Genomic DNA, 11,211 nt, shown 5'->3' with positions numbered 1-11,211 from the left:
GACATAAAAAATAGTAATAGAATTGATGAGTTTAAACATAAATATAAAGGTATGTGTCAATCAAGATATATGCAAGAACAGGCTTAATGATTAATTAGATGGAACATTGTGGGTGTGGTGTATGAATGTTAACACTCTGTAATAATTCTTTAGTATATTACTTGTGTGGTGTAGAAGATAATTATCTATGTAGAGATACTGCTTGCAAACCAATGATGGTAAGATGATGTCATGGGGTAGGACTGGATAAGTCTGACTTCTTCCTACTCCATTCAAGCATGTACTAGGTATAAGCACATTGATATTGGATTAGCATTTGTTGGATATGTGTGAAATTATGTGTGTTGACATATCAACTGTCTTTACATGCTTGAAAGAATAAATCAAATCAAAATCAAAATCAAATCAAATCAAATCAAAATTTATTTAAGAGGTTTGCAGAGTTTAGGTTCACCTCTGAGCTGCTAACTGCCTCCCATGTCTTTTTAACTGCTAGCTTGGAGCAACAAACTGCATATTAATCTTAACTGACTCATCTCCTCGCCAACATTATTCATTCATCCTGATGACAGACATTAGACATATTTAATTCACTTCCTGTCTGAACACATATTGCACTTTGTTCCCAAACAGGCACAAACAAGCACAAATGATGTCAAAAGTCAGATTTGCTGACAGTTGTTTAACAGTTGTAGAAGCTATATACATGTCTCAGAAACCAGTGCGAGGTTTTGTTTTGTATAATTGTCACATGGGTGCATCTTGGGATAGTGAGCTATGTTCACAAGACATTTCCAAGTTAAAAATGAATATAATGCTAAGAGAGACTGTTTTTTGCACTATCTTCAAGTCAGGAAAGAACTTTAATCTTGGATATTTTAAATGCTTGATTAAATGTAGATGCAATTGTAACTGACTCTTCTAAACTTGTGGATCATATCTGTGTGTTCAGTCACATTAGACTGATATAGATTAGTGTGATGTCGTGTGTGTAAAAGATACGTAAGTAAATATGCACAGTTGAGCTGAACCATAATTGCTCTTGACTTGACTGACAGGTTGTTGACATCTTGCTTGCTGTCTAGATTGTTAGTTTTTCTGCATGATTTGTGAATTGAACCACATCCAGATATTGTGAGGGAAAAGCGTTGTGTTTCTCTAGTGGCTTATTTGTCTGAGTATCGGTTTCTCCTCCACCGGGAGGGTTCAGGTTGTGGTTTTTGTTTTGGTAGAGGAACGTCCTTTGTCCTACTTAAGATTTTGTTTGCCACATGTGAAGAGTTTTGTCTGTCGATGTGTAGATGACATTATTGAGACATTACAAAGATCGTTACATCCCTAATAATGAGAGCGGAGAGATAAAGGGGGATGTTCACCCCCTGACTCAGCTCCGCACAGCTGGCCAGCCACAACATGTGGTGAGTGTGACTGTCAGTTTAGGAAATCTTCTGAATTTTCAGTTTCAGAACTTGTCAGACACATGTCTACTGTAGGAATCCGGCATCAGAAAATGTATTCTGATTGAGCATGTTTACACCAGAATAAAGTCTGTTTGACAGAACTGTGAGGAAATGACATTCGATCATTTCATTAGCATATTTGTGTTTCAAGCACAGTGAGCAAGAAGAACAGAGAGAAATATGCTTTGAGTGGTTTTGATTTCTAGATTGTCATTTGGGGAATGTAGTAAAGCAACATATAAATCAGTCAGCTGTAGCAACGGAAACAAATATTAACAGAGAGGTGAATGGGAAAAGGAGTTTATACACTGAATGACAGACGGCTGCTAACCTGCTGACCCTGATCTCACACCTACGCTGTGACATGCAGTCATTAACTTTTGTTTTTTAAATCATTTGACAGTGTCCTCTCTTCACTACAAAGCCAGGCTACATTGAATTTCAGGGACCGAAGTGGCAACAAAGTCCATGCAGTTTGTGCTGCAGGAGGTTGTGTAGCTAAAGCCATAAACGCTGACCTTTAGTACAGTCGCCCAGAGGGAGTGGCAGGGGAGCAGGGGGTGTAAATGTGAGACACAAAGAAAAAGAAAGAGAGAGAGAGAGAGAAGTTTGTGGAATGTGGGAGAAAGACCAGAGAATGAATGGATCAAAGAAAAAAGAAAGAGACTAGAAGAAAAGGCTGGAGTAGACGGAGGGAGGGAGGAAGCAGGCGGCAGAGGAGGAGGGGTGATTAGTGTGTGTGAGCCTGAGCTCTGATTGGTCTAGCAGCCTGTTTGTGTGTGTTTGCCTGAATCCGTGTGTGGATATGTGCTTCCAGCCAGTGGGCGGGAGATTAAGTCTGTATCACGTGGTCCCTTTAGCTTCTTTTTCACAGAAACACACTCCCTCAGTTGCCCAGGGCACGCATACACACATCCTCTTATATACACACTCGCAGCTGTTGGTACTTCTCTCTCTGATGATGGCCGAGGAATGAAGTCAGCAGAATCAGTGGTCTGATGGCAGCTTGACCAAAGAGCATCTACATGGAAAATCTGGACAGACAAGTGGACCGACTGGTTTTCTGATTGGCGCCTGGCCCTCACTTTTTGTTGTTCATATCCTGCGATTTCTCTCTGCCGCCTCCTGGTCTCTCTCTGGGAGTCGGTGTTGTAGTTTTGAGCGCAGGCACTGGGCAACAGAGGAAAGCAAAGACATGTGTTTTGCGTCAGCCGCCTACTACTGCTGCCTGTTCTCTCCCATTCACTGACCAAAGAGGAAATACAAGGTTGGTTGGGCTTGGCTTATTTGTTTATGAGCTGGTCATTAAGCCAGGTTGGACTTTGAGAACATTGTTTGGTAATTTCATTGCTCTGGAATATTCCTGTTTTTGTAGAACACTTAGTCCCATTTATTACTGTTAATCCTGTTTGGTTTCTATGTGCCCACTAGCTGTCAGGGCATGACTCCAAAGAATAAACTGATTGGTAGTTTTAGGGGAATTCCATGTTAGTAAGGCTGCCTGAACACACACATGCAAAGACACACCCCTGCACTATAGGCACACCTGACATTTAACAGTACAGTGAGTATGAGCGCAGCAGAGGATTAGCTAGGCTGGCTGTTACCTCTAATGAGTACAGCAGTAGAGGCTCTATGTAGAGAGGGCAAAGTGAGTGTTTCAGGTCACTGCAGCAGCAGGGATTACTCTTCAGCATACGTTTCTTGAATATATATATATAATTTAGAAGCAGTGGCTGCTAAATAAATCCAAAAAAGATTTTAGGTGTGTTGCAACCTGCACAGGGACCAGTTGCTGCACTAACACAAGCTTGAACAATGAACAAACAAATGAAAATGATAGCCAGATGCAGCCATGTGTCCAGATGAAACACTGAACGCTGGCAGGTCGGTGGGCTCAGGAGAAGAGTGTTCCTCGTCTCGTAGCAAAGCCACTGGAGGAGCTGAGCTGCTGTGCAGCGGTGGAAGAAGTACTCAGATTCTTTACTCAAGTAAAAGTACTCTGTTACTAGTACATTTCTTGCATTCAAAAGGTAAAAGTACAAAAGTATTAGCATCAAATTATACTTAAAGTACCAAAAGTAAAAGTGGTAAAAGTTGCAAGTACTGATGGGTAGCTTGTGAAATTCCCACCAGGGTTCAGTAGTCTTATAGCTACTGTATTTTGTTCTGTAAATTAGAGTAACTGAAAAGTAACTACTAACTGAAGTTGTAAAATAAATGTAGTGGAGTACATAAGTACAATATTTGCCTCTAAGATGTAGTGATGTCAGAGTATGAAGTGGCAGAAATAGAGATACCTCAAAATAGTACTTAGGTGCAGTACTTGAATAAATATACTTAGTTACTTTGCACCTTTGCTGCTGTATGTTTGGCTCCAGATCCACTGCTGGGTTGGTTATGCGGGCGTGTTTAGACAGCAAACACACCTACTCCTCTGTTTGTGCTTTTACAGCACTGCAGGTCAAAGTGTGTGCGTGGTCCCTCTGGCGATTTACAGTGTTTGTGGATATAATTAGGTGTCGTGCAGATTATTTCCTGGTATTGTTGCACTTGAGGTTGTAACATAACCCAAATGGCTATTTTCAGGGGCAGCAGCCCCCCGCCCCCACATAAGAATTATGCTACGTAAAAATATGCAGCCTGTGTGTGAATGAATGAGTGAGTGCGTGGGTGTTTGTGTTTACCTTATGTAATATTAATCAGCACTTATGTTTGCATGGGCTATGCATCTTGTGCACAAATTTAAGGATAAGCCCCGGGACCTTTCTGTGTGGAGTCTGCATGTTCTCCCTGTGCTTGCGTGGGTTCTCTCCGGGTACTCCGGCTTCCTGCCGCAGTCCAAAGACATGCAGCTTAGGTTGATTGGTGTCTCCAAATTGTCCATAGGAGTGCGTGTGCGGTTGTTCGTGTGTTAGCCCTGCGATGGATTGGCGACCTGTCCAGGGTGTACCCTGCCTTCGCCCGATTGCTGGCCGGGATTGGCTCCGGCCCCCCGTGACCCTGTTCAGGGATTAAGCGGTAGAAGATGAATGAAATGAATGAATGAATGAATGAAAATAAAAGAAGAGGAGAGAAATAAAGTCAGAAAGAGAAAGCAGGACAGAGAGAGAGATGCAGCCAGAGATACGGTAGATGGGCAGATGTAGGTTTCCTGATTAGATGCCCGTCCTCAGATGATGATGATGAAGAGTTGTGTGTTGTCTGAGCCACTGGCTCTTATCCAGCTCCATATGTCAGAAAAGTACTGAGGCATTATGGGTGAGCACTCTGTCTTACTGTAAACATACATAATGGAGACGAAGGAGGGAAGCAGATTCTATCAAAGGGTAATAAACTAGACTGGAATGCATAGCTATGGCTTCAGTGATATCTCACGTGATTTTTTTATAAGTTAATATGTCATTTCTGTCCGCACTTGTGTTGTAGATCTGTTCACTACAGCACATTTTCAAGTTAATGGTTGTCACTTCTGAAGCAAACACGGCCAACATAACCTGTTTCCTGCTTTTTAATTGCAAAGATTTGCTTCTTTTCTTTGTCCCATGTGACAGGAATTTTACAAGCTGTCACCTTGCGCTGTGGAAACAGAATCTGTGTTTGTTGGGATTTTCTGACATTTACAGACCAAATAATGAATTTATATATAAAAAATGCTGAATCACAGATGAGTACTGCCTCTTGCAGTAACAGCCTGTTGTTGCCCAGCTAGATAGAGCTGACATGTCCCTGACTCTCACCATTCGTCAGTAACATCCTTGTATCCAAAGACACATTAAACTGTCCGGTTTCCAGCAGTGATTGGTTTTATAGCATTCTTTAAGTGACTGTTTCTAGATGAGAATGTTTTCACCAACAGCTTCCTCGCAGATGAAGATAGGTTGTGTGTGTAGGGTTGCTAAACATGTGCTGGGGGGGTGGAGGTCCTGAAGGTCACAGGGTGAGAGGCTGCCATCACCTCACCTCAGGCTGCAGTTGCAGTCTGTCAGCCGTCAGTAAACACAGCATGCCTCATCTGTCTCCCACATATTAATGGAGCTTGAATCAGCTGCATTACAGCACTGTCCTCCAGTGCCATATCTTTAAAGGGCAACTGTGTCTCAAATTTCCACTTGGCCACTGAACTCCAGTAGTGTCTCTGTTGTGGCGCGTCGTTGAGTTTCCTTCAAGAGTTTGATTGAATCACAACTGAGCATCTGCCAGGAAGCAAGAAATTAGAATTTGATGCTGCAGTGCGATGAACAGGCTTGTTTTTGTTACTGTGTACTCGCTCGCATTCACACACAAACGCCCCCCACCCCCAAGAGATCCATAGATTTCTCTGGATGTGATCAGACTGAGAGGGTTCAGGCCCGGGGACAATGATCTATTGACAGGGACGGAGGGAGGGAGGAGGGTAGAGAGGGGCGGGTGTGGAAGCTCATGCTGGGGACATGCTGGGGTTGTGTGCCTTGTAACAGAACAGGACTAGGCCACATTCACACAGAGTGAACTCTGTGTGAATGTGGCCTAGTCCTGTTGCATGAAAATGGCTGCCCTTATCATTCATTTGAATGGGGGAAGTGCAGATAATAGCACCACAGAGGGCATTGCCAAAACCACAGAGCGTCAGGCAGTAAAAAAAGTTGGATCTGGGTCAGCTTGTGCTGCAACGCAACTCAGCATCTTCCAGCAGATCACATACATGCAAGCTCACGTTGCTGGTGGATTACTTTGCAGTGTGAATTATTTCTACCGTTAACCCTGAGATCATCACAACCAGAGATAAAACTGGTGTGATAATTTTCCAGAGTTGTACAACTTTGTCTGTAAGTATTACAAACTACTGTGCTGTGTTTTGACATCTAAAATGCTTTAGAAATATAAATCTGTTCCTTCAACTAGACTTCCTGTACATGAAGCAACACACTCCCATCAATGTAGTGTTTTCTTCACATAGGCAGCTGTGTTAAAACAGTGTCTGTGAATATGGCTCAGTGATGTACTGCTGTGTGTAAATCAGGGTTTAGACCTCAGAAGGGGTGTAACTTTATTTTGGTGAGACTATAACTGCTGTATTCAGCTGAACATAACTCGACTCTAACTGTAGAAGAACAAGCAGGAACAGAATCATTCCTCAGATCTGCACTCTTTTAATGATTTGGTTCATCCCAGCTGTGTGTGTGTACAACCACTCAGTAAGCAGAATAGTGCGGGCAAGCAGGAACTTTGTGCTGCCCAGTTGCCTTTATTTTTTTTGGGTGACATTTATTTGTTTCCATGGTTGAAATCACAGCTTTAGTTGTGAGATCAGGTAGAGAGCGAGAGGTTTCCTGTGTCCCCTGTGTGTTCTGCCGTTTATGGTTTATGGATAACACCATATAGGAAATACTGGTTGTTTAAATGGATATTTTGGCATTTTCAAAGCAAAGCGAGCATTGCCACATTACAGGTGTAACTTCCTTCTTCTTTCCTGTATTTACAAAAACAATTGTCTGATGTGTCCGTGGCTTGAAGCATCTACAAAAACAAGATCGTCTACAAAGAGAGTTTGCAACAGGTCGAATTCCCAATGTGTTGGGAACATTTCAGTGGGAAAAGCGCCCTCTAGCAGAGGAAGCAGTAGTGGATACTGTTGAGACAATTCTCTGGAAAACATTAAATAAATGCTACCAGCTACACTTTTTGTTTTAAAATAGGTAGTAACTAGGGGAGTCGTGCTTAATAGGTCACTGGTAATCCTTCGAAAAATTGTTTAACGGCGTTGCTGGCTTCCTTGCATTGTGATATTGACAGAGTAACAGTGTTGTAAATATCAAGTCTCAACACGGTGGTTTAATTCCACAGGACCAAGCGGAGAAAACACCCCACTACGATCACCACATGTCATGCACATTCATCCACTTTGAAGGATTTCTTTTTAACCCATTGTTTGTTTGGGGTGTCTCCTCTATACATTGAACTGTGTGACACTCCACTAATCTTTGCCATTTGACCTCAATGCGTAGCTTAGCGGCATGTGTCAAACCAAGCCACTCTTCCAACTCCTGTTTCCCACCACGGTAAATAAACAGCAGAAAAGGAGAAGGGGGTCAGTTCTTGCAGAGTAACCCCTAAATTTACACTGATGGTTCTTGTGTCAGATGATGACCACTATGAAGCAGTGGGATCCCTTTCTTAAACTTTCTTCCTCTTTCATTCCTCCACTCTTCAAGCCAATACACCATCTGTTATATATCCGACAAGTCCCGCCTCGCACTAATACATCACCAGCTTATCGGCCACTACTACAGCTGCAGCCTTGCTGCAAGGGACGCTGGGAGTTGCACTTTTAAATGTTCTGGCTCCTCCTGTGGTTCATCTGCTTTTTCCACCAAGGAGGTAATTTATTTGGTCTCACTTTTTTTTGCTTGTTAGTTGGAAGTATCACAAGGGTGAATAAGTTTTGGTGTCTTCACTTGGCCTTTGGTCAAATGAAAAGCCACAGTTTTTTTTGTTTTTTTTTTATGAATTTAAGTCAGATGGAGCATGTTGATTATGCTGCACATAAATGAGAAGAATCTGTTTTCTAGATTGTATTTCCTTGTGCTTTATTGTCAGATTCTTGTAAAATTTGTTTTGCATTCCAAACCAAATGGAACGGATTCATGAGATCATTTGTTCTGTCGGTTGTTGGGTTTTTAAATAATTATGTTATAATATTATAATATTATTTTTGTGATGTGTATTGGTTGTGTTGACTGTGGTTCACTGCTGCTGCGAATCAGATTGCCCCTTGGGGACAATAAAGACTTTCCAATCCAAAGGGAGCTCTTTCACAAACATAATAAACTTTGGCATATGTTCAGGTTTATTCCCTTTTGTTTTTTTGTTTTTTTTGGCTGTGTTCCTTGGCATGACAATAAGGCACTGCGAGGGTTGGTCGCGCTTGTTGATTTTACTGTACAATTCCTGTGTCTTGAAAAAAGGTTTGTTGTGGTGCCAGGTGACCTTAGAATGAACAGTGGGGGTGAACAGCCTGACCAGTCAAGGCCGGGATGTTCAAAGAAAACTGCTCCTGTCCTCCTCATATGCTTTGTTATGTGCTGTGTCAGCATGACCTGGCTAATGCCTACGTGCAGTTGTATCCATATGAGCGTCAACAGGGTGACAAGATGTGTGTACTGTATGAAACAAAACCCTGCTCTCACCACTGTGCTGGAGCCAGTTTCTTTAAGCGTGTAGACTGCTAACCGCAACTTGTTGTCCAGTATAACATATTGGTTCCCAGCCTTTTTGACCTCTATGTGTTGCTGCCTCCTCAAAACAATTGTTACATCAGGATTACTGCACAGGTCAGAAAAAAACATTAGAAATGAATTTATTATTCTGACTAATAGTTGAGCAATCAGTTCCCTTTTTCTATTCCTGACGGTTATTATTCCTTTGTCAGCCGAAGAGCAGAGGCTCACTTACTGTATGTCCTTATAAACACGACCTGTTACTCTTTGGCAAAAACACACTGCGACTGTGAGTTTGTCATCTGCTGATGGTGGACAGTTTGTTATCATCTTCTTCTTTTTTTGTCAACGCTTGACAAAGGTCAAATTGAATCTGCCAGCAGCTGTTATTGCAGTGTGTAGATATTTTAACTGACTTTTACCTTAAATACACTTTACATGGGCTGAATATTTGCTCTGATCTCCCAGTCAGCGTCAATTTACAAAGTCCAGAATTGATTAATTTTGATGTGGCTGGAACACATGGACTGCCATAGATATACAGTATATGTGTAACTATTCATGTCACCTTATGGGCCTGCCGTGGCAGCTAATTAAGCCACCTATCATCAGTTCCTTTTAACTTAAAATAACCATTTTGTACATATTGTAACAACTCATTTTTCATAAAGTAGATGTTTTACACTTCATGCTACCTGAAGTGAATGACTTAATCCAAGTAACCTCTGCATACACATCACATTTAGTGCAGATCATGTAACAAATGTTTACTGAGAAAAAGTGCAAACGCAAAGATGGATGTCAGGTTTTAGGAATATTGAATCATTCAAATAAAGATGGAAAATTAATTGGAAAATCATACATTTTATGCTCTCCAGTTTACCTCTCTGGTTTTCTTCTTCTCAGGTGACAGTTGGTGCAGCAGCCAGAGAGTGAGCAAGTGAAGCGAAGCAGGCATGAGCGTGGCCAGCCATCAGGGGGTGGTGACCACCCCTCCTCCATCCGGTGGAGGGACCAAAGAGCGCTACTTTGACCGGGTCAACGTCAATGATCCAGAGTACATCAAGGCCAGGAACATGTCGCCTGATCTCCGGCAGGACTTCAACGTTCTGGAGCAGAAGAAACGAGTCACACAGATACTACAGAGCCCCGTAAGTTAAAGTAGGGGAAAGTGAGTGTGCCCCATCCAGAGAATTTTCCTTTATTATAGCTCATATACAGAGTTCAAACCCAATTAAACAATTGGGAATGACACATCTTGCTTTTCCTCTTACCTTCAACATATTGGGCTGTTGGACTCCCCAAATGCAGCTGTTTACTGGGGTGACTGCATCTACAGGATGCAACCGTTACTCTTGATTTTACTCAAAGCAGAGATGGTAACAGACAAATTAAATAAATGAAGATGGGTTTTGCGTTTGCAACCTGTACCACTGCTATGGTACAGAGCTTTGTTTGGTAAATGAAAAAGGTGAGAAGGGTACTTTTTCACTTGTATTGTACATTGGATAGAGTTTAAACAGGCCTGACAGGATGATGGGAGCATGGTGATCACAAATTGGTGGATGGAGGAAAAACTGCCTGTTGGTCTATACAGTGTTTTGCAAAAGAAGAGGGTGGCAGAGTGATCAAGATAACAGAAGGCTCAGCAGAGAACTTTTCACCTTACTGACTAATAGTTGAGCAATCAGTTCCCTTTTTCTATTCCTGACGGTTATTATTCTTTAATCAGGCAATTTCTAAAGAAGCTACAGCAGTTAGCGCATGATGTGTACTTGTGTGTTTGCGCTCGTGTTGATGTTGTGAGAGTGGTCACAGAAACCCAGCAGTCAGCTGCCTGCTAAAGCACTAATATAACCACCAGCTACCACATCCTCGCTCAGGCTTGCTGTCGACATTCTCCAAGTGCCACCCAGGCCAGCAGCTCTCGCGCTGGGTCAGGTTCTGCTGTATTAAAGAACTTTGTGAGCATGGGGTAAAATTCAGCCAACAAAAGTAACGTTGTTGTTTTAATATCTTTCCCTGGAGGTCTGAATTCTTGAGAATGACTGTCACATTACTGTCACTGTAGAAGAGGTACAGTTAGAGGTGTGTTTACTGTAGGTACTTGTGTTACTGTAAAGGGAAATTACTGGGATTTTGTATGTTTGATGCTGATTGTACATAGGCTGGCTGTAACCTCTGCCAGGACCAGATTGATATTGATTGATTATAACAGGACATCATATATTTTAAGATTTCTTGAATATTTTCCATATTTCACTCAGAGACAAAGTCAAGCTCATGGTTTCTTGTAAAGACAACACAATGTTGCCCTGTCTTTCTGTTTGTATTGTGTGCTGTGAACAGCTGCATGAGCTCGTGGAGATTCTGCAACAACCCTGTGTCTTTCAGTTCAGCCTGCACAGTGTTAGAAATATTTACTCTGCACTATTGACTCAAGGCTGTTCTCTGATTGAAGTGCTCCTCACTGTTGACAGTGGGATCTTACATTTTGAAATGCAAGCCATGTGTACAGATTGTCTGTATGGGTGTGTAATTTGAATTAAAGC

At 42.1% G+C, this 11,211-nt stretch overlaps 1 protein-coding gene across 7 annotated transcripts in view; it reads left to right on the top strand.

Moving 5' to 3' along the window:
* add3a (adducin 3 (gamma) a) overlaps window positions 1-11,211 on the top strand; it is a 92,943-nt gene that overhangs the window by 50,534 nt on the left and 31,198 nt on the right. For 4 of the 7 annotated variants that reach the window (XM_020586547.1, XM_020586545.1, XM_020586548.1 and 1 more), the window contains one exon: window positions 9,566-9,810. In XM_020586547.1, coding sequence (XP_020442203.1) covers window positions 9,616-9,810 — 195 coding nt within the window. In that variant the 5' untranslated portion in view covers window positions 9,566-9,615. Of the gene's footprint in view, window positions 1-2,341; window positions 2,728-6,180; window positions 6,269-9,565; window positions 9,811-11,211 lie in introns of those variants that run through there. The other 3 variants (XM_020586549.1, XM_020586543.1, XM_020586546.1) reach the window with 2 other exon arrangements.

The sequence above is a fragment of the Monopterus albus genome, unplaced genomic scaffold (genome assembly GCF_001952655.1).
Source record: "Monopterus albus unplaced genomic scaffold, M_albus_1.0 scaffold412.1, whole genome shotgun sequence".
Lineage (NCBI taxonomy): Eukaryota > Metazoa > Chordata > Actinopteri > Synbranchiformes > Synbranchidae > Monopterus > Monopterus albus.
The sequence above is the reverse complement of the archived record's forward strand: the minus strand, read 5'-3'. Positions and strand labels throughout refer to the sequence as shown.